Source organism: Hippocampus zosterae, chromosome 17, assembly GCF_025434085.1.
Source record: "Hippocampus zosterae strain Florida chromosome 17, ASM2543408v3, whole genome shotgun sequence".
Lineage (NCBI taxonomy): Eukaryota > Metazoa > Chordata > Actinopteri > Syngnathiformes > Syngnathidae > Hippocampus > Hippocampus zosterae.
In genome coordinates this window covers 394,370-420,874 of record NC_067467.1, presented here as the reverse complement: position 1 = coordinate 420,874, position 26,505 = coordinate 394,370, and the positions used below count along the sequence as shown (strand labels likewise).

The 26,505-nt window shown below is 49.8% G+C and overlaps 3 protein-coding genes across 5 annotated transcripts; all 3 read right to left on the bottom strand.

Annotated features, from left to right (window-relative positions):
* Positions 1-878: 878 nt before the first annotated feature.
* Positions 879-7,942, bottom strand: LOC127589212 (prostatic spermine-binding protein). 2 transcript variants are annotated; one of them, XM_052048269.1, is made up of 7 exons: positions 7,568-7,942; positions 5,748-5,811; positions 5,537-5,699; positions 4,802-4,870; positions 4,427-4,478; positions 3,897-3,933; positions 879-3,796 (listed from the first exon to the last, which is right to left on the bottom strand). In XM_052048269.1, exons 1-7 carry the CDS (start codon positions 7,905-7,907, stop codon positions 3,754-3,756), a joined length of 768 nt encoding a protein of 255 aa, XP_051904229.1. In that variant the 5' UTR covers positions 7,908-7,942; the 3' UTR covers positions 879-3,753. The 2 variants fall into 2 exon arrangements, with proteins under 2 accessions (XP_051904229.1, XP_051904228.1); XM_052048268.1 differs by having other exon boundaries at positions 5,537-5,811.
* Positions 7,943-9,519: 1,577 nt separating this feature from the next.
* On the bottom strand, positions 9,520-18,741 carry trpm4a (transient receptor potential cation channel, subfamily M, member 4a). The gene is made up of 28 exons (XM_052049943.1): positions 18,518-18,741; positions 17,756-17,817; positions 17,248-17,428; positions 16,661-16,841; positions 15,960-16,129; positions 15,631-15,808; positions 15,290-15,354; positions 14,931-15,167; positions 14,700-14,802; positions 14,430-14,548; positions 14,070-14,357; positions 13,829-13,930; positions 13,569-13,697; positions 13,354-13,483; positions 13,134-13,279; positions 12,946-13,058; positions 12,764-12,871; positions 12,597-12,661; positions 12,299-12,525; positions 12,081-12,196; positions 11,815-11,947; positions 11,558-11,732; positions 11,038-11,203; positions 10,770-10,951; positions 10,407-10,539; positions 10,085-10,157; positions 9,859-9,952; positions 9,520-9,715 (listed from the first exon to the last, which is right to left on the bottom strand). The coding sequence occupies exons 1-28, from the start codon at positions 18,587-18,589 to the stop codon at positions 9,699-9,701; spliced, it is 3,765 nt and encodes a 1,254-aa protein (XP_051905903.1). The 5' UTR covers positions 18,590-18,741; the 3' UTR covers positions 9,520-9,698.
* Positions 18,742-20,150: 1,409 nt separating this feature from the next.
* prmt1 (protein arginine methyltransferase 1) lies at positions 20,151-25,679 on the bottom strand. Of its 2 annotated transcripts, none has more exons than XM_052049941.1 (10): positions 25,519-25,679; positions 24,092-24,187; positions 23,825-23,980; positions 23,670-23,733; positions 23,422-23,564; positions 23,188-23,275; positions 22,968-23,083; positions 22,709-22,859; positions 21,552-21,673; positions 20,151-20,350 (listed from the first exon to the last, which is right to left on the bottom strand). In XM_052049941.1, exons 1-10 carry the CDS (start codon positions 25,543-25,545, stop codon positions 20,267-20,269), a joined length of 1,047 nt encoding a protein of 348 aa, XP_051905901.1. In that variant the 5' UTR covers positions 25,546-25,679; the 3' UTR covers positions 20,151-20,266. The 2 variants fall into 2 exon arrangements, with proteins under 2 accessions (XP_051905901.1, XP_051905902.1); XM_052049942.1 differs by having other exon boundaries at positions 24,092-24,178; positions 25,519-25,667.
* Between the last annotated feature and the right edge of the window lie 826 nt (positions 25,680-26,505).

Sequence of the window (26,505 nt, the reverse complement as noted above, 5' to 3'; positions counted from 1 at the left end):
ACAAAAGCGAGGGCAGAGAATTTGGGTCTATGGGCCAAAAGATAAAACAAGCGCTGGGTGACCCCATTTCTTGCAGTGGAGGTCATGTGCGCCGGCAATGATGTGGATAAAAACATGACACAGTTTTTGTTGTGCATGCGGGCGTGCAGTTCAAACAACCCCGCGTAGCCGCTCGGATCAATGGCGGTTTTCCATGCGGACCTCGGGGCCTCGCCGAAGCGGGAAATGTCGGGGAATCCCGAGATTTGACAGCTAGCCCATTGTTTTTAAGCGACGCGGCTTCGTTATCCCCGCCTCCTTCCCCGTGCCCCTCCCCCCACTTGTCTCCTACCCCATCTATACGTCCGTACCGTCTTTATTCTAATCCTCTTATGTGCGGCTTATCGTGGTTGCGCGTGAAGAGGACGCATTCATTGTTCAGATGTTCAGTGTGAAGAAGCAAGTGTGCGGATGATATCTTTGCTTTAAGTGAAGAAATTCCCATGAGCCTCTGCGGGTCGTATACTTCCTACTCCAGGAAATCCTGTGTCAGCAGCCTAAGTGTGCGTGTGTAAGATTGAAATTGGGAGAGTGAGAAGCAGACACATTTGGAAAGAGAACCGACGGCACGGCACGCGTGACGTTGCGCAAGTGTTCCTTGTTGGCACTCAATAAGAATGAGCATCCTTCTCCAAAATATCATCCACGCTTCCTCTTTTCATCTTGTTCCTCAAACAGGACTGCGAAATTGTCGGCCTTTTATTCCTCGCGGAAAATAGTCTTTTCACGGCCGTCCGTTTGCCACACACGAGTGAGAGCTTCTCCGAGATGAGAAAAACATACAGAAGAGAAGCTTTATGTGTCCCGCATCGGAGATATTTGGGGCAATGTTGTCCCCCCCCCCCTGTTTCTGTTCAAGTCTGCGTCATCCATGCAAGACGGAGGCAGATAAAAAAAAAGACGCTGAATTATTAACAATCCAGGCACATGCCTCGCTCGCCGCGTGTTTTTTCTCCCCCTGGCCTACATAGCGAAGGCCCGACCCACGCGCGCTCCCAAATAATCCCGTTGACATCCAGCCCCGCGTGTCGGCTTTTTCTGGGAGCTGGCGTGTGCGCCTGCCATTCTGCGGCTCACTCGGGGATGGGCGAAAAGAATCCAAATTCCTCAAAGTATGAACGCAGCTTTGCGGATCGTCGCGTTAATTGTTTCGTACTTTTGCGTAACGGGCGACGCAGACTTTAGAAGCCAAATTCGGCTTCAATCGTAGACACAAAAATTGTTTGGACCACTTTGTGCTTACTGGATGATTTAGGAAGACATCGCCTACCCACAGTCATTTTTTTTTTGTGAGGGACGGTTGCCTTTTAGCCGAAGGAGAAGTTAATAGCTGTGACGGTGGCCGCGGCTAATGTCTTTGGGCTAATGGCCGCCGCGTCCATGACGGATAGCTTCCTGCTTTGGCACTCGCGTTGTGGACCGAGAAAAGATCTCAGAAGAACAGGAGTCCATTCGGTCTGATTGCGTGCAGTCGTATCCACGGGAGCCATCTCTATTGCGGTACCATTGGGAGCGGGGGGGGGGGGGGGTGTCAAAAAACGCCACGATCCGTCACTATATCGCATAGCTTCAAGGTTACACGGAAAGCCGTAAAGAAGAATACGATTAGCGAAATGGCTTTTGCCCCCCCCCTCCCCCCCCCGGAGCCTCGGCAGAAAGGTCGCACGGTGGCAGGCACGGCAACGACATGGAGACACGCCATTACGGTGACATCCGTTCGTTAGCCGGCTCGGCGGTTTGTTTCCTTCTACAGTAGGCACAATTTGGCGCGGCGCATCCAAACGATACACTTCCTGTATTGGTCACATGATGTTTTGTTAAAGCGATGCACGCGCCAATACGGGCTTTGACACTTTAGCGCATTGTCGTCGCTCCCATCGTGAGTTGTGTCCACATGGTTCTGCTTGGGCATCTGGTGGGCCACCACCTCCTAATAGTTCCCCGGTTCACATTTGCTCTTCTCAGCTGCACTCGACCGAGACTCCATTTAGTTGGGGTGTGCGCAAAACACTCCTTCCGCATCCATTTTGAAAGTCGGGGTGTGTTCAAGCGTGAAGGCGAGCCGTCAATCGGGATTACGGTCAGTTGCTGGGCACGGCCTATGTGTGTGTGTGTGTTGTGGAACAAGGTCTCAATGCTGCTTATGAACAGATGACTGGATTTTGTATCTTTCGATAATCCCGACGCCTTTCAAAATGTGCGTTTCACCAAGTGCTCTCTGCCATCACGCTTCACTCACCGGACCCCAGACACAATTCACACACACACACGCGCCGCCATCCTGACACTTGAACTTGTTTTGCAGTTCCACTGCTCGCGCATGACCCAGCGCGACCTTTGCGGGAGGAGGCTATCCCCCCCATCTAGACCAAATCTTTGTCAGAAAGCAACGTTTAGCTCTGGCGGAAGGAGAAGGCGCTGCAGGGGCTATGTGAGGTTTCAAAAAAAAAAAACTTTACTGTTGAACTTTGTAAACTTTTCAGGAAATGATTTGATATTCTGTAGGCGATTCCATTTTGCGGCATCAGCTGTCAATCACTTGAAAACTTGATTTGAAATTTCTTTACTCTGCTTCCGGGGGGGGGGGGGGAGACATTTGTGTTGATCATTTTACGTGCACACATTGTTGTTGGTTCTCTCTTTTTACAGTATTTCGTTCAAGAGAAACGACGGCACAGTTGCAGACAAGAACGACACAACATTGTCCTCTATGCTGGTTATAAGGGGGCGGGGGCTACTGGGCTGAAAAAGAGATTTCACGGGTGGGATGTCGCTGAAAAACAGGTCGAGAACCACCAGCCCGCGTGACCAAAATGCAGTGGAGGTAAACGACGGGCGAGGGGGCGATGACGCCGATTGCCGCAGGGCTGCGGCTGCGGCTGCTGCGGCGTTCTCAGCAGCCACTTCCTCAAAGCTTCTCACGCGACGAGCCTCGCTCGGCTGTCAACATCGCCGCCGTGTCGACTGTGCTACTGTACCTCTTGATGAGTGCTTCAATCCTGACAAGGACAAGCCACGTGGTTTGGGACTCCCGCTCGCCAAACAGGTTTTGGTCAAGACACCCAAGTGGCAAAACCATGAAACGAGACTTGATTGTCACTCTCACGCACGCGCACACGCACACGCGAAGCCTCTACTTTGCTATGCCATGTTGAAGACTGTCCTCTGGTGTCCTCTGCTGGTTGCATCTTTGTACCGCTGTGGTCACGTGAGCGTTGACGTTTCACAATATAACCGAACATGAAATGGCCCGTCCTCCATTTTTCAGCGGCCCAAAAACAGAAACTACACAAAAAAATGAAAAGTGTGTTTGCCTTGACACCTTGAAATTAACGAGACAATACAAACGATGTAGAATTGCTTTATTGGCTGACTTTAAGCCTGTTTCATAAAGTTGAATTTCAACAGCGGCCTTCCATTTTTCACTGTTCAACACATCACCAGATATTTGAGTGCTCCAAGTAATAAACGGAACACACGCAGTCAAAGGTCATTACAAAGTACCTCGAGCGACGTCGCGAATTTGTACGTTATAGTTTGTTGTAACCATTTCTGATAAAATGGCCGCCAACGACGATATCGAATACAGTATGAACATTCACAATTTCTGTTAAGGCACCAGTGAGGTTCCCGAGTAAGTGACACCCCCCGCCCCCCCAAAAAAAGCATTCAGAAGTGAAGATGACACTTCAATTAGCCACAAGAGGGCAGCTGTCAGTTGTTGTCGACATCCTCCTCAAAGACATCGGCGACGGTCCTGTGGATTGAAGCGCAAAAAGTAGAATCCACGCAACAATCGATGCGATTTTAGAAATGAGGTCATTGCACGTTGATACGAAAAGACTGCAATGCCTTACTTGTAGATTGACCCGGTCACTTTGTCAAGGAAGCCTCCTGCAGGAAACAGAATTCTCCGTGTTACCGTGAACATCACGTCACTTGCTCCATGAAAAGATCTTCCTCTTTGATCAGACTTTGATCACAGTTAGAATCACATTTTTATTGGCCAAGTATGGAAAAAAAAAACACCAGGAATTTACTTTGCCAGTTACGACCCGTCCAGAGGAATGGAAACAAAACAATGACCGACAGGAAGAGGCCTGTGGTGTAATTGTGTACAGCATGACGATAGAGTCGCGGGGCGACTACGTCATGAGTGTGCGCCGAGAGCGGGAGACGAGAGAGTGACTTGAGAGAGAATACACGCTTCGGGAAAGCTCAATAAAAGTTATCCACGTTAACACGACAGCTGGACTCACGTGTGCCTGACTTGATAACACGACAAGGCCTTGGCACTTGGCTGTGACGCGAGATCAAATCAACATTCAACTGGACTTTTTTGTTTTTCTTTCAAAAAGTGAGCAGGGTCAGTTTTATACTCACTCACCGGCTTGGCAAAGAGTTCGACATGCGGGACACACGTGGCAGAAACTGCACATCTGTGAAAAGAATGAACCAAATCAACAGTGAAGTTGCGCCCCCACCCAAGATGTCCGCCGGTGTTTCTGTGATGCGTCCGCATTTATTCCACTGGGATTTTTTTGACGGGGTTTAATGGGAATTGCGGGGGGGGGAAATACCTCGTGGGAATACGTTCGTGTGGGCTGATTGAACACTAAAACTAAATTGTCTGTCAGTGTGAGTGTGACTGCGGATGGCTGTCGGTCTGCGCGTGCCAACCGGTTCAGGGCATCCCCCGCCTACTGCCCCGAGACGGCCGGGAGAGGCTCGGGCACCCACCGCGAACCGTCAAGTGTCTCACCTTGCAGTCATCGCAGTGTTCCGACGTGTCTCCTTCTTCACAAGGACATTTATTGCAGCTGTCGCAGTGCTGAAAGGAGACAACGTGCGCCAAAGGGTCACATGGCTCCGATAACAGAACCGAAGAGGGCGGGCATCGGCGACCGCGGGGGGTTTTCATCGGTGCTCATCGGACCGCGCTGCGAACCGGATGGACGAGAGGAATGCTATTTTACCACGTGGACAAAATACACGCAGACAGGCAAAAAGCTCCAAACTCATTTTAGTTTTTCAACGCGTGTATAAAAGGTCCGCTATCCCAAGCCAACACCGAGGGGTTCGAAGCATGCACATTTCTTTCCGGCAATTTCAAAGGGCCGCCGCCTTGCATACAAACGACCATTCAAGTGTGGCACAAAACTACTGAACGAGAGAAGTCGCCTAAGTCACGTTGTCGTGTGGGGACAGCAGAAGACCGAGCGGAAATGCCACTGAAACATTTCTGCCATCTAGTGGTGATTGGCGATATGACAACTTTGAGCTACAGTCGACCACTGCCTATTCGTTGTTCTGCACTCGCGGATTTGCATATTGGCAGATGTTTTCTTTTCTTTCAATATTGGCGAATAGTTTGCATTTGTCACCTTTTTTTCCCACAATTTTGGGTGTGTCAGGAAAAAACATTCTTGCGATGATTATTTTTGAAAATGAATCAAGGGGTTCATTTATTTGCGTATTTGTCAGAGGTTGGACTTACCTCGCAGATTTCGCAGTAGGCGCAGACAGAGCCCCTGTGGTACTTGCCGTCGTCATCATCATCATGATCGCCATCTTTGTTGTTGTTATCGTCGTTGTCGTCATCATGATCGCCATCTTTGTTGTTGTTATCGTCGTTGTCGTCATCATCGTCGTCATTATCACCATCGGCGTCATCATGATCGCCATCTTTGTTGTTGTCGTCATTATCATCACCATCGGCGTCATCATCTTCGTCGTCATCACCGTCATCATCGTCATCATCGTCGTCGTCGTCTGCAAGTATGGTCGGCATACAGCACACAATCTTCTGGTGATCAACTCAAACGCCGTTGAAAGTTACTCTGGGGCTCCGTCGTGTTTTGTCCAATGTGCACAAGTCACCTTGAATTTCTTCGGCGATGGCCTTGATTGTAATCAGATCTCGCGCCTTGTAAATGACGTATGAAAGACGTCATGACGCCACAATGAAAAGGCGAGTCGCGCCTTTGCAGCTGTTAAAACAAATCACGTCTGACAAAGGCACGGTCGGACGAAGCGCACGATGACGGGCCGCGGTGCACCGAGCGCTATAAAAATGCCTCACTTTGTCACGCTTTGCATTTGTGTGCACTTTGGATTTATTGATTGATTTCAAGTGGCTTTAAAGACATCTGGGCAGCGGCGATGGCTCGTTCGACCACACGCGTTCACAGTTGACACCAAAGTGGTTCGTTAAGAAAGAACAAGAAGAGCAAAAGAAGCAAAAAGTTGACATTTGGATATTTCTCTCTTTTCCCAAATACTCTCTCCCCGAAGGCCGGGCAGCAATTCCTTTCATCAATCAGAATGAACGAAAAAAAAAACATGCCCTTAAAATCATTTTCAAGTTCTTACAGTGCCAAACAAGCATTTGGAGGTCACAAATGTACTGCATTGAAAATGGTTCAATTATTGCAAGCCCCTCCCCTCCAATAAAAGGTTCCATGTTTGCATTACAAATGGCTGTTATTCCAAAAAACAAACAAAGGGCTCTTTGTTGAACAAATGTTCTACAGAGAAAGCGAGAGATCAAGAGATCTGAAGAAAGAGAGAAACTTCCTACGGACTATTGGAAAGCTTCGATTCGCGCGCCAGAAAATCTTTTGGATGTCGACACGATCCGGCGTGAAGGCCGTCTGTCATTTGTAATGACTCTTGTTGAAAATTCCAAAGTGGCCCCCCTGCGCCTCCCCTCGAGCTTTAGTCTCCCTCGGCCTATTTCCACCTCTCCGATCGGTCTCGCTTTCTCTGTAGACTCACATGAACAAGACACAAATGCGGGTCAATCCAATTGAAAAGAAAAAAAAAATACAAATAAAAATCAGAAAGGATGTTCCCACAGGAGGAATCATTCTTTCCGATCTGGAAACCAAATCCAAAGACTCAAAAGACAAAGCCCGTTGTCCAAAAGGGGCCGCGGGGGCAAGAAAATGTTCTTTTTGCGCCGTCAAGCTCTCCCTCTCTCGCCCTCGCTCTCAAGCAATTATTTCTGCAGTCTCCAAGTTCTTAGCTAGTGTGGCGTGTGCGAAGAACTTCGGACCGGTGGGCTTCAGGCGGGCCACTTCAAAGTGCTCATAACTCTACAAGTTCGGTCGGGAAAAGAACACAGTGGAAGAGACATTGGTGAGCTCCAAAGTGGCGGAAGAGCGACTTGGAAAACATCAGCACGTAGAACGTGGTCGCTCGGGTTGACAGGACAGCGACAAGATCCTTGCGACGTCAAACTTGAATTTGACAGTCGGGCGAAACAAAATGGCGCCTGTGCTTCCCGCCTTCAAACGGATCGACTCGGAACGCGGCGCAAGCAGTCTGGGTAACGTGCTAACACAAAGACACAACTGGAGACAACAAATCATGACGGCACAAACGCGTGAAGGCGTCGTCACAATGAAGTCAGGCCGCCTTTTCGCCGTCCGTCTCCTCCCGGAGTTATCGTGCCATGAAAATAACTCCGGCTGGGAGGCGGCGCTTTGACATCAAAGCACTTCCGCACACATTCACGTGAACTGACCTTCATGATCGTCGTCGTCGTCATCATCATTGTCGTCTTCATCGTCGTCATCATCATCGTCGTCGTCATCATCGTCATCATCATCGTCGTCTTCATCGTCGTCATCATCATCGTCGTCGTCATCATCGTCATCATCATCGTCGTCTTCGTCGTCATCATCATCATCGTCGTCATCATCGTCGTCATCATCCTCATCTCCATCATCATCGTCGTCGGCCACCAGGCCTGGCTCAGAGCGGAACGGCAAATCTTGCGCTCTGGCCGCAGGAGCCGACGGGGCGTGGAAGGAGCAGAGCAGCGCCATCAGCAGCGCAACAATCAGACTTCTTAAAGACGCCATGTCCAACAAGGGGAGAAATTCGGGTAAATTCACAACAGGAGTCCGCGACTGTTGTTGGGGCCCACGACAAAGTCAAAGCCGCTCTGGGGCCCACCACACGGTGAAGAAATGACACCACCACCCCCGCCTCGGCTCCTGCGAACGGAAACTATTCCAAGCCGAGTTGCAGGTACGTCTTCCCAGTTTCCAAGCAACAGTCACCAAAAAGTCCTGGATTGGGAACCCCGTTCTCAGCGCCGACTTTGACGAGAGCCCTCGGCCACCGGCAGAAGTCGAGTGAAAAAGTTCTGAGAGCAACCCGTGGGGTAAGATGATAAGACAGGCTTGGCGGGAGGTGAGGGGTTGGGGGGTGCTTAAGATTGACTGACAGGGGCAAATGTTGGCGGGCAGGCTTGCACTCAGAAAAGGCTAAAGGGACGGATTGAAGGGAAGCTTCTAAGGAACAGGTGACGCTTTTCATACGCCTCATCAAAAGCTCTAAAAGAGAGCAAAGCAGCCATTGGGAGGTGCCACCTTGCCGGCCATCCGCAAAATGACCTCCAACCGAGCTCAGCGCGGAGGCCAGGTCATTTAGCGCCAGCTATTTTGGATCCCAGCCCCCCCCGAGTCACTTCCACAGCCCTGCACTGGACAATACGAGCTACGTTGTGAGGAGAAGAACGCGGATGGGCGGCTTCAGTGGGAGATCTCCCGGAGAGACTGGCTTCAAGTCTCCCGCGACATCAGCCGGGCACATCTGCGCTTGGGACCTTCTTAGGGGGGCATTTCGAGCAAGCCCAGGCACCGATCGCGGGACCGTCGACTTCTCTGTTCCTTCCCCCCCTGCACGCCATCCCCAAAATAGACGCATTTGCGCAAGGGGGAGTTGACAAGGGAACTATTTAAAAACCACACAACGCCACAGTCAGTGTAATGAGAGCCTCCTGAGCTGCGGTGGGGCGGGAGCCTCCGTCAAGTCTCACCGTGACAGGGGGGGGCTCCATGACACAAAGCTGGAAACACATCGTACACAACATGTGAGTTCACGGTCCATTTCATGGACTGACACGAGTTGGGCTATCGCGCCAAACCTAAACTTGTCATTGTGAATTTCAAGCCAGCGCCTCAGCGGCCGTACGTCACTCCGGCCGTCGAGGAGGCAGCCGAGTTTGGAAGCGAAGGCGGCGTCGGGATGAAGAATGCAAAGTGGGCGAAAGTGGAGATGAGCGCAGACATGCCCGAGACATTTCTTGCGCCGCTGGCTCTGGCTTAGTTATGTCCAAGCGCTTTAAAAAGAATCCTTCAAACCATCAAATATCAGCGGATCCATTGGGGCTGCGTTTTAGATGAGCTTTGTGCCGATATACCGGATTGAGAAGACGCGTGCACCTCAATTGATCCAGCCAAGAAAAGAAAAACAGTCTGGCAAGGTGTCGTGCGCTGGATCAGCCCGTCGCTCAAGCGGACTTGACACCCCTAACCCCCCCCCCCCCCGCATTGGTTTGCTTGCCATCCCATGGCCCATCGCTTTCCATGTAAGGCCCGGCCGGCCTCAAGCAAGGCACTTGAAGGCACCTCTTTCAGAAAAACAACAACACAAAACTGAAACTTAGGTGCACTTAATTGTTACTTTATCTCCGTTGAAATGAAGAAAAATGAAATTCGACATAAACACAAACCCAGTCAAGAAATGCAAGTCAGTAAATTGAGAGAAAAAAACGAAACAAAACTCTTCCCCTGAGTAACCGACGTGTGAATGAACGGATGCGTGCATGTTTGTGTGTGCGAGAGAAAGAACCACGGTCGGCCACTTCAGCTTGGCGACAGATCTACAACAGTTGGGGGGAAAGGGAGGGGGGGGGGAACAAAAAGACTGAATGAACACCTCACCAAGAAACACTCCAAATCCCCTCAGTGATGCTAACTGTGATTGAAGGAGGTGAATCCAAGTTCCTCCATCAGTATACGGTACCTCTTAGGATTGGAGGGCTGCGGTCCGCGGCTATCAAATTACTCTGAGACATCGCTTCCATCATCCAGGAGAGGGCATTGCAACAGAACTCCATCTGGGGAAGGGGGAGGGAGGGAGGGAGGCAGGGAGGATACTGCAACACTGAGAATAGTTCCAAATGTGACTGATGACAAGATAACAAGTGCACTCGGAATGCTTGATGGAAGCGACTACTGGGCATACTCACCTCCGTCTCCAGAACCTGCAAACGCCGGTCGTGGTCACGGTTCTCTGCCATGTGCTTCACCATACTGTCCACCCTCCACACACACACACACAAGCTGGAGTTTCATTCATTTCCCATAAATAACCCGCACGATTTAGGGCGCGCGTGCTCCAAATGCCCCGCTTCGAGTTTAGCTCGTTGCATTCTAATAGTTTACCACTAGATGGCTCCAAATGCACACACACAGTATTTCTTTTTTGGGGACTTTTATGAGAAAGGACCATTACTGACCTTGTATCCTGTGCATTTGCACCCATCCAATTGTATCAAGTGTGGTACTTACTTGACGGACGTACGTTTGAGCCGCTCCGTGTCGCTCTCTCTTTGTCGCTTCTTCTGAGCAGAGAGGAGATCCTCTTTCTGGATGGCCTCCCACATGTTAAGTCGGCTGGCCTTCACGCCTTGCAGCTCCAAAACTGAGAGCAGAATGTCACAGTCAAGCGGCGGAACACAGCAGGGGAGGAAGAAAGAAAGGCCTCCCGCTCTATTTTCTTCGACGGTTGGCGTCGGGCAGAAGGACAATTTGGTGGCAGATAGTGAAAAATGACGTCCGCTCGGACCGCATCCACATGGTAGCGCGAGGTCCGTCTATCCTCGTTTTGGAGAGCCGTTCGTGTTTTCGAACTGCGCTTTGTGCCGTTCTCACCAAAGTGTTTTCTCTTCTCGGAGGGGATGCGTCGAATGTATCTCTTGATGAAAACATTCAGATGTGAAATGATGATGAACGGCGGGGCCAGGCAAGGCCTGGAATGGTATTCCACAATGAGGCTGTAACGCTGAAACTTCCAGTAGGTGTCGCTGTGGTCCTGAACGTTGTTGAAAGTGTAACTGTGGGCCGGCAAAGGAAAACCAAATGAAAGCGTCGCGTGGGAAAGCCGGACTGCCGCGTTGGCGACCAATCCTTGCGAGCGTACCTGAACATGGCGATGAGGAGATTGATTAAGAGGATGTTGGTAATCAGAAGGTAGACGGTCTGGAGGAGGATAACCAGCCAGTTGGCGTAAGTGCTCATGCAGGGCTCTGCTCCCGCTTGAATGAGTGTCCTGTTGTCGGTGCAGTTGACTTCTGGAAATAATTCGTCTACGTGGGAAAAGAAATGAAAAGGTGGAAATGGGGGCGCATTCAGCACAAGACCTCCGGACTGGACATTGGGCAAGCCTCCTCGCTGGCCATCTTCAAAGCCCTCCTCCAAACTCGCTTGTAATCTTTGGCATTGGACTCAGCATGACTTTGATTTGTTCTTGGTTTTACTGTTTGGTGCTTTCTACCGCCTTTAATACCGAGATATCGACCTCTCCGTATGTGTCTTTGACCTTTGATCGGACTGCCCCCGGCATGGGCTCGCCACGGTCACGGCTGACCCGAGTTTCACGTGACATTGGCAACGCGTTGAGGTCCATTTCAGTGGACAGGACGCTCACTCAAGCCACTCACCGTCCACTTCTTCCATGGGAAGTAGTCCGTAAATGTGCATGTAGGGTTTGTGCAAGACACGGCGAAATATCCAATCCGCTCGGGGGTCATACGAGTAGAGAAGCGCCTGATTGGCGACTCCGTAGGCCACCAGCCACACGGCCAGGAAAAAGAGGAAGAAGAAAATGTCTTTCATCTGCGGAAAGAAAGAAAGAAAGGTGGCACAACTGAATGGCGTCAAGATGTTTTCATTCTTCGCTCCGTTTGACATCTTTTACCATTTTGCCAACAATGATGATCTTGGGCCCAAGCTGTTTGTGGACAGCACATATGTGGATCAGGCGCAGCGAGAAGACGATATAATCCACGGCCATCAGAGCGCGCCCAAACTTGAAGGACCACGAAAACATTCTGAAAGCAACAACAACAAGTCATCCATGTCTCGAAGGATGCAAAAAACACAGAAAGGGCGTGAAAAGTGGCGTACATCACTGTCGCGGCTTAGTCGGGCATCTGGGGTAAAATAGAAAAGCGTCCGGCTCACCTGCAGCACAGAGCGCAAATGAAGATGACGATGGCCGTGAGGTCAAACTTATTCCATTTATTCTGGATGTAACTCTTCAGCCTCTGCAGGAGGAAGTTGTTGGGCATGAAGAAGCTCTGTCGACCAAAGATGCAGAGACTTTGACGTGGCTTTGGGGAGCGCCAATCTTTGCTTTGTCAGGATCGCGAGCGTTCCGAGACGTCGTCGGAACCACTGACCTGTCGAAACTCTTCACACGCGAAGGTAAAAACCCAAAAGTAGAGCACAAATTCCAGCTTGGACGGGCCGCCTTGAGATAAGGACTTGAAGTCCACCAACAGGACGTAAGCAAACAAGACCAGGAACAGGAAGTACATCAGCACGTTCCCCAGAAAGGAGGTGACGGGGGCAAACCAAAATTTTCTCCACTGTGACGAAACTGTGAAGGCTGGTCTCATTTTGGAGGCTGAAAGGGACAACGGCAAAAGGAGGACAAATACCGGCTGAAAATCTGACGCGTGTCGTATGGCATTGGACCGAGGCCCAAAGAAGACCCACCTTTGACTTCTTTGAGAGGCCGGAGCTCCTCGGCATGACCGTCGCTAGTGAGCGCACAACAAAGAACCAAGAGTTTAGAAATGGGCAGTTCAAAGCCGACAAATAAGATAAGATAAGATAAGATAAGAACGCATGTGCGCCTTTACTTGTGGATCACGTCTTCCAGGGGGAGGACGGTCGCATCCTTTGCGTCTCTGTTGTAGGTCTCGATGCGGCGCAGCTCGGCGGGAGGCGCCACGTCCTCTTCGTCCTTCCTGTATCAAAGCAGCCGGCTGTTCAAATCTCCCCCCCCCCTGCTCGCAAACCGTCGCAGAATGGAGAACGAGACCTGAAGGCGATTAAGTTCGTGTAGATGAGGGGGGGCATGAAGAAACAGGCCAGCAATTTCCAGACGCGGGTACTTCTGTCCATGCTGCCCCACCAGATCTGGGAGAGCAGCGCCTATGGCAGAGAGCCGTTATTGGAAAAGCGCTCGTCTTCCGTTCGAGCGAAATGAGCGGCGGGGTAAGGAGGAACCTGAACGCCATCGTGGCTGAAGAAATGGCGAGCGTCGGCCGCGGTGGCCATCTGCAGACAGGTGCTGGCGGGCCAACTCGGGGACTTTCGTATCAGGAGCTTGAAGGAGCGTCTCTCGCTGCTCCGGTAACACTCTCCAAAGACGTCTGAAAAGGATCCCGAGGACGAGGCGGGAGGTCACGGGCCGGCCGCAATGTTGGCAAGCCGCGCCGCATCTCACCATGCGCCAGGTCCTCAAACGTCTGCGCCAGTTCTTTCACGGCCACCTTGCTCTCGGTCTCGTATTCCAGCTGAGAAATTTCCCTCAGCAGCTTACAGCCGCCCAGCGCGCTCAGCACCGACTCGCCCGCCTGAACGGGAACAGAAGATCAAAGATCAGCAAAAAATACGATGCGGTCCGAGAGCAAAAGGGGCGCGTTTCGTCGGGAGACTCGCCATCTCCCAGAAGTAAACGGCCATCTCGCTGCGGTTCTGCAGGACGGCCCAGATGAAGAGCGCCGCCCAGGGAGACTGGCAGCGTTTGTCCCGGTACGCGCATTTCCCCCGCAACAACTTGATGACTTGCTGAGAGGAAAGAAAGACGACACGGGCGTGAGCGGACACGTGGCTCGTCTCAAACGGAGCCCCCGTGAGCTCCTCGAGCCCTCGGCCCGGAGGCTCCGGCTCGGACCGAGGAGGGAGCGCCGGTTACGGACTCGGAGCGCGTTCCCAAGGCTGGATTCGGGGTCCAGGCCCAGGACTTCATAGTAGAAAGGCTGACAGACGTCTCCCAGCAGGTCCCACAGCACGCGTGACACCTGCGTCGACGACGACAACAAACAGCGGCGTGACCATCGCGAGCTGGCGGATGCCGACCGGTCACTGGGAATCCCTTCCGCCATCCAAGATGCGACTTCTGCACAAGACGCTTTCCGACGTCCCCGTGGTTGGCCTCACCTCAAACAGGCTGAGCTCTTGCGCCGACGCGGGCCAAGGCGCCGCCGTTTGTCCCGGTCCATCCGCGTTCAGGCTGGCCAGCGATGCCGACAGGCTCAGACGGTCCCTCAGATGCTCCCGGAGCAGAGCGTAGACCACCGTGCTGTCCGAGAAGGAGCGATACAAGCTCTCCAGGCGCCCGTACGTCAGGTAGTCCACCATGTTCAGACCGTTCTCGCAGAAGAGGCGCACAAACTGGGGCTTGTCATTGATCAGCGCGTCCGTCATGGCGTCGTCCAGGTCCTCGTACTGAAAATACAGTCATCTGCTCAAGACGCCGTTCCTCAAAGCTCAAAGAGCTCCATCGGCTGGCGTTCTGACCGTCCACTGGATGTTTCCAGCAAAGAGTTCCGCTTTGGCGATGTCCACTCTGTTCCAGGCCACGGCCAGTTTCAACTCTTGGGTGTACTGACTGGCATCGCTGGACAGACGTTTACTCGCTTGACTCAGGAAAAAAAAAAAAAAAAAAAAACACAGCAAGCAATGGAGGTAAAGGTCACACTCCCACTGACAGGTCCCCATAAAGACATTTTTTGTTTTTTTGTTTTTTTCATAATGAAGCTTGCGTTTTCAAGTAAGCCGCGCACATACCTCTTACGAGGGCTTTGAGGAGGATGGTATCAAAATCATACAGTCCTTCTTGCTGCCCACGGAAAACAGTGATCAGCTCTCGGTTGTGATAAATACTCAGCGCCTGGACACGCAGCAGGAGTGCAAGTGTTTGGGACGTCCGGGAAGGGCAAAACATGTCACGCCGTGTCTTATTTCAAGAATCTTCCATGCGAGCCGCCGGCAGAAAATGATGAATGCGGGCAAACTCACACTGTCCACCAGTTTTTCCGGGTCCTCTTCTCCTTGGAAGTATTTATCGACCTTGTCGCGCACCAGCTCACGGATGTCCGAAAGATACTCGGCAATCTCGCCCATCGTCGACGGGGACGTCTGACTGATGGAGCTGCAGGCAAGACTCAAGAGAAGCTCGCTGATAAAGTCTGCAGCCGGACCGGTTCCGGAAAGAACGAGCCAGGGCGTGGATCTCCTCAGAGACGTATCGACTCTCTGCACGGACACGCAAAATCAATGAGACCTTGGATGGTGGGCCAATCCCCGAGTGAGTGTGCAAATCGCCAGAAAACAGCCATTGGTAGAGATTACCGTTAGCATGCGAGTAGCGCTCCCACCTCTAGCATGCGGGCGTCCCCCGAGATGAGCATACACAGCACCGGGATTTCAATACTCCCACTACCTGTTGAGACACAATAGCAGGTTCCATCCAAAGCCATCAGCGGCCGCAAGTGACAGTTGTGGAACTTTCTGAAATTTACAGTCGGCCAATCCTCCATCAAGCGTCTCCAGTTGCTCCAGAATGCTGCTAGTGCTGCTCATGAATGGATTGCTTTATCGTTTGTTGTTCTTCTGGCTCCGCATACAACACGTTGGACACAGCGGCGGTTGTGCGATAGTGCTCGAGAAGCGCCGTCGAGTCGAGTCTTAGTGCCTTGAATGGAGCTGGGTGACTCACCCCAAATGCCAGTGCGTTGATGTGAAATGTAGTCCTCCAGATTGGCTCGAAAGGCCGTCTCTCCTCCTCTCCTGCCGGTGCTCCCATCATCCACCAGCAGGAAAGCCTGGTAGTTGTTGTCCAGGCAGCAGCTGTCATGCGACGTGTTCTGGACATAGTAGCGAGCCGGGAAGCTTCCCTTCAAAGACACAAGAGTTGATTTGGCAATCAGGAGCGTCGACTTTTAGTCCGGTCGCATGAGCCACCCCGACTTTGACCTCTCTTTCAAAAGAAAACAGGTTTAGGGGTCATGCCAAGGACGAGCGAAACCGGCGCCGATGAAGGCGTACCTGCGCATTGACAAGCTGCTGCCTGTTGTGCACGACGCCCCAGGGCGCGAGTCCCACCGCGATGACTTTGTTTTTGGAGAGAGCCGGAGCCGCGGCGTCATGGTCCCGCACCGCCTCCCCTACGCATCGGGCCACGCCTTCCCAGAGACCCTCCGTCAAGATCCAGGCCCCTGGACAACACAGACGAGCGACTGGCTGATATATATATACATATATATACTGTGTACATAGCTATATATTTTTTTTTGGAGGGGGTTGACAGAAAGCTCCAAACGTGTTTGTATTCTTTTCTAAATGTTACTCCACCGGCTTCCTCTGCAAACTCACCACGCCTGCGCTGGTATCCGTTCCTTTTGCTTCTTTTCTCATTTGTTCCTGTGCCTCGTTCGACCAGCTTTGCCTGTACTCACACGCCTCCGGTTCCGTAACCCGCGACTTCAAATCAAAACTTTGCGCCTGGTTTAGACTCAGGCTCTCGACCGCCTGGTTGAATTGGTTTCGCGATGAAAATTTTGGTCTGGCCGCAACAATGCGTCACTGCACAGCAAGGGCGGCGCAAATTCGGTATTGAAGGCCTGATTTACCCCCGTACCAAGCCTGACCCGTGCGGGTGCTCTTCGCCTGACATGCAGGCAAATCAAGAGAAAAAAAAAAAAACCATCATGCGCTTCTTTGGTCATTTCCCGGTGAACCTTTCTCACCCGTGCTCTGCGCAGCCCGAACCAGCCCGTTTCTCAGGACCTCTCGTAGCCACGTTGCGATATTTTCACAGCCTTCGCCGCCCACCACTGACACCACCAAGTTGGGCGAGGGCAAAGCCCAGTAGGTTGTCATCAGGTTGTAAATGAGCTCAGGTTGCGTGTCACATGACAGCCGCAGAAACTGGGCGGGACAAAGAGACAAAATGGTTTGATGGGCAGACGTCAAAAATGGGCCTCCGCAATGGTGAGTTCAAAACATGACTCGTCGTCTTATTTTGCCTTTATTTTCACGGGCTTGTTGCGCGACACTCGGGCGGAGACGACTTTGGACGACTCCTGCTACGACTAAATTGAAGTTGAAAGCGGCCCTTCACACATTTTTCTGAAGGAGGCTAACCACGCGACCGCATGAGTGAGGCCACGTGCTTTGAGCGCCGGCCCGCCAACAGTGCAAATAAGAACAAAAGGTGGGCCTCCATCGTGCGAGTTTGGATCGCCATGCTCGGCAGTCTCTTCAAACGGCGACTACTTTGCCAAACGCTGCGCTGCCTCTGTCGTCGCCGCGTCTGTCGAGCGATGCCACTCACATAGCCGTGTCGACGTGCAGCGCCGGCAAACTCCAGCTCTCCAAAGGCATCGGTGGTGCACTCGGTGGTGTGCTGCCCACTGTCCCACTCGGCGGCGCCGCCGCCACCGTCACCGAAGTCCCTTGGCTCCAAGACGTTATGCACGTTGCGCACATGACCGCACTGACATAGTACTCCATGACTGACATAAACACACACACACATTCTGTTATTCCTCGCTTCTTAGTACAGTATCACAAATGCTGGATAACCTTTCCTTGACCTCACTGGCAACCTTCTCTACCAACCAAGTGCAATGGGGTTCATGTTTAAGCTACAAAATTTTTAAAAAGTCTTCAGAGCTTGCCAGTTTAATAAGGTATGACCATCTGTCTTGAAAGTGTGTTTTGCAGATTCATGGATGTGTGCGTGTGTGTGTGAATGTGGGGGTGGGCTGTGGGTGTTTGTCTAAGGCAGATCATCACAATTTCATGACAATCATGTTGCGTTTCTATCAAGAGATATTGACCTGGAAGCATCTTCAACAAAGGTGGTGCACACTCGCTTCTTGATGATCTTCGGGATCCAACTCTGAGCAGAAGAACGAGCTTCATCAATTGATCAAAGAAGAGAAGCGGAAAGCGCAGGTGTGTCTCCGTGCGGCTCGGTACTACCAGTCGGCGCACCGGCGATTGGGCACCGCCGCGTGAGAGTCGTGATAATATATCCCGTTTTTATCGCAGCCCAATTCAACCTCTCAAGTAATTCACGGCCAAAGTCCAACTGATTGGTCTCTACTGGGTTTCTACCAGTGCGGTAAGAAAACGTCTTTCAAGTTGAGGCATGAGTGCAAATGCCTCTCAACAATATCGCCTGCGCGTGTGTTTGATCATGAAGCTGCGAAGCACAAGTTAGTCATTGGGACTCTCATTGAATGAGGACTGGTTGGACCTGTTCGCTCCTTTTGCTTTTCCAAACTGTTTATGTGTCTTCTCACCACCTGCCCGAGGCTCAAAGTCAAACGTGAGCGGTAATCGCTTCTCGCACACAAAACGTGCCATTATTTGTGCTTTGGGAGGCGCCGTCTGGAATTTCACATGGCATTCGTCTGCCGCTTTATTTGATTCTTAAAGCGATCAAATGAATGTCACGTTGCATACGCGCTTTTATGGGGGAGCGACGAGATGGCCCAACACTTTTGCGTTCGCTCGGGGGGGGGGGAGAATGCAAAGAAAGCGGCGGCACGCTCCAACCGAGTGGCATCATTTGTCGAGGTGGTCGGGTGGCGTACCTGAACTTTCTCCCTCTTAATTTCCGACTTTCCGCGACCGCCGCCTTTGTCCGCCTTGTCGCTCTTCCTCATTCTGCCTCCTTGCGCTCTCTTGTCTGCCAGTCTCTCAGTCCGCGGCGCACCGCCAAGGGACTCGGGAAGCCTCGCCCCGGCCGTGACGTCACGTATTCCTCAGCAACTTGGGCGACAACGCGCGCCTCCTTCCTCCTCGATTCGATGCCCGAGGCAGTGGCGGGCCGCGCATTTCAACCTTAGGCCTTCAGTGACGTCACATACATTCACACAATTCATTATCGGCTCGTCAACAGCACTTCATTTCAGCATTTCAAACCATCAAGTATGCATTCACAATTAAGAGCAGGAAACTACATTTAGCGAAATTGTCCAAAATAAAAAGATGACTTAAAAATACAAAATAAAATGCCACCCAAATGACGCTGTGTGATCCGAAACAAGCCTGTCCAATAAATTGCCAAATTTTGTTTGTCAAACAGATCATTCATTTCCACCGACTGAAATTCCACGATTAAATAAAATCTGATCGGAATTTGATTCTTGGGCCATTTTTATAGAAGGGTGACAATATTGGACAGCATAAAAAAAAATAAAATCAGCAATTTCACTTTCCTCAGACCTTTACTTGCAACCATAAATGACCAAGGACTGCTTGTTTATAAATAGTACAAATTGTGTACAATTGTTATTTGAACAATAAAAGCAATCAAAATGAATGGAGCAGGTGCAAAACAAACCCAAAAAAGTTTAATTTACAGTTTTAATTTCACTATTAAAAAAAAAAAGCAGCAGACAAAAAAAAAAGAAAAAAAAAAAAACAAAGTGTGGTGAGTCATGTGTCACGTGCCCACACGGTTACTTCAGTTTCGACGGACTCAAATTGCCTCGGACAATACATGAAGGCAGACTTGAACACAGGCGCTCCAAGAAGACACCTATGGAGCTGTGCAACCAGCTGGAACCAGGCAGTCCCTGTCCCTCCCTCCCTCAGGCCCAGCAACAATGAGCACCGGCGGTACGCTAAACACTAAAAACTTGAACTTTGAATGGTGACAATTGGCTCTCAAAATGTCAAATGATTTGAGCTGCTAAAAGAAAACTCGGTGGGGGCGGGGGGAGACTTCACGTGACCTGGTGTCATTGTAACGGGACTAAAGAGCACAAGTTTGACACATAAAATCAAGAACACTCGCCGCCAGTGCCCCCCCCCACCAAATGGAGCTGGTAGTCATAGCTCGGGTTCAATTTTCAAATCTTAATACTGTTTTAGTCCCAACTGAACTCCCACTGGGCTTAAAAGAAGCCATCTTTTGAGGGGGGGGGGGGGCAAGAACCTGTTTGTTCATGTTTTCAGCTTCTACACAGTCCAGAGAAACAAGGAGAGCAGTGGCCCAAGCGACTGTCCAAGTTGTTCCGTCGAGAGAGCGTGCGTTTTGGGGGTCTTGCATGTGCAAAAAACAAGAAGGAAACCCGGGGATGATGGAGACAAAACATGCATATGGTTGACTACTGCACAACGAGTCTCACAACCAACTCACTCCCCCCAAAACATTTATACATGGCAAATATTTGAACAAGAAAATTATACAACACCCCCCCCCCGCAAAAAATAAAAATAAAAATGTTGCTGCAGGGGGACTATTTGAACGGTTTCCATACTCGTGGTCAAACCATTACATATCAGCCTCTAAAAGACAAGCTATACGGGGGTGCGGGGTCGGTAATAAGAGGCCGCTAGCGCATCCTGTACTCCGACGTCTTGGACACTTCGCACAGCTGGCCCTTGAAGGCGAGATCCACAGTGAAGTCCAGGTCTCTCTGCGGACAAAGACGCATTCAGTATGAGTCCCAAGAATGAGCCATTGGAGCGGCATTTGCCTGTCAAACATGCCGGGGCACATTTTGGGGACATCCAATCACCGCAGGTGGAGGAATGAGCAGTGCTGTGGAGCAGACTGCGTTACTCAAGACTATAAGGATTCCGTTTCAAACGACATTGTAAGCCATTGTCATGAAGAGTGTTCATTGATCGATGAGACAATCTGTTATATATTTTATATTAAGGTCAGGAAGAATGCCATCCATAGTTCACAAGGCAATGGTTCTGAATTGACACAAAAGTTGTCCTGGGGCAATAAATAAATGTATAGATTTTTTTTCAACAAAAATTTAAACTTGACGGTATTTCTCGAGCGCTGCCAAAACTACCACCACCGCTGTATACAAAGTACCGTACATGGAGCCAAAAACAAAACGATAAAATAACAAAGACAGTAGAAAGCGCAGAAACGGTCAAACTTTAGTCTCAAGCGGAGTCCAAAGCCAAAGAAGAAAAACGAGTTTTGAGATGGGCAAGCCATGGGGCCTGCCGAAGGTTCATTCCAAAGAAAGGGAGCGTCAACGAAAAAGGCTCCGTCACCTCTCAGTCTGCACTTAGTTCTCGCTACCTCGACTCGTGTCTGGTCCAAAGACCAGAGGCACCGGGTTCAGAGAGGGACGGTGGGGACAGGCCATTTCAAGATTGGAAAAACAAATCATTGGATCTTCAAAAGACAGGACCCCAGAGAAGGGATGCCAGACTAGGAGTCAGGCGCTCCCTCAAGAGGCAAGCAGCAGCATTCTGGAGCCACTGGAAAAGCTCGATGGAGGAGTGGCTGACTCCAAAGTCAAATACGTGACAGTCATCCAGCAGAGGTGTGACGAAGGCGTGAAGGACTGTTCCAAAGCGCTCCCCAGAGAAATGAGAGGCTTGACTTTAGACGGCCGCCTAAGATGGAAGCTGCATTTGACAACGGCACCAATATGCCGGTCCGGTTTAAGACCCAAGTTGGCGACTCCTAAGGAGACAAGGTGCCAGGGGACCCCAAGTATGCAGGGTGGGACGTTTCTTTTCATTAACGTTCGAGAAATTCCGCTCATTTGCAGGTCTTCACTTCCTCTCGACGGTCTAAATGAGAACCTTCCAAAACTAACTAACTTGATTCGACTCTGTATTAAAACAAGCAGTTGAAACACTTACATTGTTTTTGACATTAGGCTTCATGCTGATGGTGCCCAAGATCTCTTCTCCGATCTTGACGGTCAGGTAATCATCCAGATAGAAGACGGTTTGCTTCCAGTGGGTGTAGGGGGACTCTGGGCCTGCGCGGGGACAACACAGCCACTGTGTTAAATGGCATGCCAGTTGCAATTTCAAGCAAAGCGCACCGACGACCTGTCCGGACACCTCTTCCAATTTGCAAAACCTCAATTTCGCCAAACATGACCACTGGTAGTTGGCGATATGGGCTTCAACCTTCTATCAGTTTGAGGCCATCATTTCAAATCAGCTAGTGTACTCAATTTACAGTTGTGTCTGTGCTGCTGCCCACAAGACCAAGTGCAGCACAAATCTAGCCCTCAGTAACGCAGCGGCAAAGCCAGAATTAGTCAACCATTTATGGAAAACACTCGGGCCATAAATACAAAGACATGAAAACAGAATCAATACAGCAGTAACTGAGCGTGTCTTGTGCCACATGACGTCTTCTTTCACACCACCGCATCGAGCGTCATTTATCATTTCAAAAAGACATGTTTTGATACCACCGTTAGTCAAGAAGTCGGCCGTGTCCAGTCTTGTACCTGTTGTGATGCGGTTAATTTGTAGCCTGAGAGCTCCCCCCTGTGGCCGCTTGGTGTATTGTTTACAGATGTGGAAGACCACATCGAATGCGATTTTCCTTCTTGTCCGTGAGTACATGTGATGGCAGGATCATAACGCGGCTGTTTGCGTTGCGTAATTATGATGTTTTATTGGAAATTTCAGATTGTTTAACATACGACGCCACTTGCCATTAGCATAACGGTGTGTGGTGTGCCTGCGCCACGTTTGATCTTTTCACTTTTATGAGGGCAATGGTCAAGGCCATGGTTCAAATCAACCATGGTAAGAATCCGTTGTCAAGACGCGAAGGCACGCTCAGTTACCGCCCTACTTTGCTTCTCGATGGGTTTCTTGTTCGCGGCCTCTAGCTGTTGTTCCATACACGATTGCGATGATTATGACTTTACCGCTGTTCCGGAGTGTTACGTCACCCTCATCGGAAGAGAATTCCACAGTGAACGGAGGACCCCCCTGTGGTATTTTGTACAATACCAACACTCCACGATAAGAAGCAGGGCAAGCAGACTGACTGGTGGAAAAGCCGGTCCTCTTGTGACAGCGGGTGAACTCGATGTTGAAGTAGGTAACAAGCGCGTGAATGTAGTCGTTGCGCTTCACTTGTAGGCAGAACGGGGAGGTGAAGGTCAGGTCGTCCGGCTTCACCGTGTAGATGTCCACCTCCTGCATACAAAAAGAAGACATCAAGGCACCAAGAGTAAGAGCCCAAAAAGCCAAAAGACGCACACTAAATGCTTTGTTCTGTGGATAAAATGTGACTTGTTCTCCCACCTTGATGAGGCAGGCGCTGCTGACCAGCTGCTTGGGGTCCACGACATCAACCAGGGGTTCCTTAATGGCCACCTCCTTGATGCACGACATATCAAATCCGTACACATTCTCCCACCCTGAAATATACACACGGGGACACAAGCTCACTCCTGCAGCGGGTCTGTTCATGTTTCACTTTCAAGTTGGTAGTTTTTGACAGCAATTCATCATTGCCACTCACAGTGAATTTTGTAGTCCTTGTACTGCCTGTCTTCAATCGCAGTCACGTAAAGCGTTGCCCTGTCTGGGAAAATGAGTCCATCTTGCTTCTGTTAGGGCACAAGAAGAGGTTGGGGTGGAGAGAAGAGTCAAAATCATCTGCATGACGACTGGATTTCTATTGTTTTTTTTTTTTAAACGTGCCCAAACCACGGCCCGCGGGCCATTTGCGGCCCACCATCCATTTTTCACATACCAGCCATTTGTCCCGTGCATAGATGACTGTATTGAGCATGGACTCGTAGAAAAGGCAGTAGCCCATCCACTCAGATATGATGATATCTACTCCATCCACAGGGAGATCCACCTCTTCCACCTTCCCTTTGATAATAGTTACCACTGTAGACCAAAAAAAAAAGCCTTTGTTTCATCCTTGCAAATACATTCATTCAGTCCCCTCGCCGAATCATGGCGGCATCTCCCCCAAGTCATGAGTTCACTCACCATCATCCATCTTGTTGGCCTTCACTATTTTCACAGCATAATCTGAGATACTGCTACATTCAATCTATACAGAAATACACAACGGCAATATTTCATTTAAAGTTCCCATCCGATTCAAGCAATCACTTTGTCGGGCGTAACAAACACAAACCTACCCCGATAACTTTTTTGGCTCCAGCCTTGGCAGCAAACATGCAGAGGATGCCCGTGCCACTACCGACATCCAGCACCACTTTGTCCTTAAAGAGGTGCTTGTTGTGGAACATAGAGTTGCGGTAGGTCAGAGTCCGCACTTCATCCTTTAGCATCTCCTACAACATTTACAGACAAAAGCCAAGATTCAAATTGTGCGGCAAAAAAGGACTGGACACACATTGTGTGTGTTGGGAGGAAAAAAAAAAAAGGAAAAGTTTTAAAATTACCTCATGGATGCCAAAGTGAGCATATGAGTCAAAGTAATAATCCTTTGACGTCATATCTTCAGCAGCAGGCTTTGCCACGTTTTCCCCCTGAGAAATCTCAACAATAACGCACACAATTACATTACGTCCAGTGTAAACTCCTAAACAAATACCAATGTATCTTTATTTCTTTTGTTTTCCGTCTTAGTGATGAAGCCGAGAGCCAGCAGCGGCGCTAGGCATTGCCATACATTAGTTTGTCTAAATGCGGTTGCACTAAAATTAAGCGATCACAGTTGCTGAGATTCTCTGCAGAATTATGCAGCTTTGCAAACATCATTAGCCTCTTCGTTTATTGATATTGATAGAGGACAGCCACCTGTTGGCCTTTGTTAACTGGGAACTTGCATTAGAAGTCCTGCGGACATAAAATACGTTTATAATGTCAGGACGCAGGCAGAAGTGTGTTTTTTATGTTATTATTTTGTTTTCTACTTCTTCCTTTCATAACTTTGCTGCTGTTAATTGGGAATTTCTCCATTGCGAGACTAATAAAGGTTTTCTTATCTTAACACCGTCGGCTTATATCGTTTGAAAAGATGAACGTTTGCTCTCCTTCAAAACAGCGTTTTCGTGGCAAAAACGTTGCAATCCACGAGAAATGCATCCCCTGCACTCCACTGTGCAATGTGTAGCTTGACTCGCTGCACAAAGGATGCGAGCACATGGTTGGAGTACTGCGATGTGATCTTGGCCTTGTTCACGCAGGCGCTCAATGGAAAGTTGACAAAAGCGAACGGCTTCCAAAGTCGCATCAAACGATTGCCAGCCATTGACAGGATCGCTCCCCTTTACTCTGTGTGTATTACACGTAGTGTACGCACAGCTTCGCCAGCGCGCAGTACGGCTTGGACACCCCGCCGTTCCCGAGTGCGTGCTACTAATTAGCACGGTCATCGGTGAACGGGGGTGGAAAAGGGCGGCAAATCCTACAAGGGTGTCCGAAGCGACGCCGAAAGCACGCGTGCCATTTTCAAAGCTTTTAAAAAGGCAACCCCAAGCCGTAGCACACCTACTAAGAGAATGAATCAGCATCCGTGGCTGATAGCTAACTAGCCGAGGAGCTAACATGTTGGTCCCCACGCGGTCTAAAAGACAATTCAAGACACCAAAGCGAACAGCGGGTTTGCCGGAGGATCTGGCGCTTCATATTTTAAGGACAACGCGAGACCGTTTACAGGAAGTAAACGCAACTAGAACTGGTTCTCAAGGTTTTGGGATCCAAGTTAAAATGGACGATTCACCTGATGCGTATGTGATAAAGACCTTCACGTTAGGAAGTTTAACAATCAGTTTATCTGCTCACACCAAAAGCCGATAGAAGACTGCGATTGTAGAAAACCAATAAAAACGAGAACTTGAAAATGTTATTAGTTATGAAATCGTACCTCCATCCTCTCCGCTGGCGCCGCCATTTCGATCTTGTGCCTGACTGCGCGAAACCGAATAGAGAGTACAGTCTTACCTAGCGCAACCAAAGAAAGCGGCTACACTCTTCTTCGTTTACCTTGCGTCTTGAGTGGGACTTCAACCCGTTGTTTTGGTACGCTAGCACTGTCGTCTGTTCGGAGATGTAAATTACATAATGTCTGTGAATCGTTTGATCGTCCGGTTGGCAAATTGACGCTCACTTTTTATTTTCTAATGTGACAGATGGACAAGGTCATTGATCGATGAGGTTAAAAAACGACCATACTTAAAATTTTCATTATGTATGGATGAGTACAAACATATGATAAAATAATTGTGTTTTGTCGTAACTTTGATTAAAATTAAAGAGACATTCATTTAGTTCCATCATTTTCAATTATACAATTATTTTATTATACTCCAGCTTCCTTCCACATTCGAAAAATATGCATTTTTGGTCAAATTAAATGGTAATCTTTTCCTTAATTGTTTTGACCGCATGATAAAAATAGAGCAGCGTTTTAAGTTTATTGAAACATCTAAATAGCCCTCGGTGACAGAGTGAATGGTTGAGCCGTGTTCAGAAAGTCCCTCCATCATAGTCGAGCCTGAATTGGTCGCCAGCATTTATAGGCAACAATCACTCGCTAAAGATATTTCAGAGTCCGTCAACTGTGGAATGTGGGAGAACGAACCAGACAAACTGTCGTAGACAAAACCAGATGCAGGGGCGCATCCAAACTCCACACAAGAAGACTTCAATCCATAACCTCCGAACTGTGTGGAGGTGTGCAAACCAGGCATCCACTGTGCCACCCTCTTCCGAAAGTCAAATCTCTTAACCTTCATACTACCCTGCCTGCCCTTGCCTTTTTTGGAAAACACCATCAGGCAAAACGGGATTAAGAGGCACGTCCTTCCAAACGTAGGAAAGTTTTTTTTCACACCAATTTTACTGACCAAAA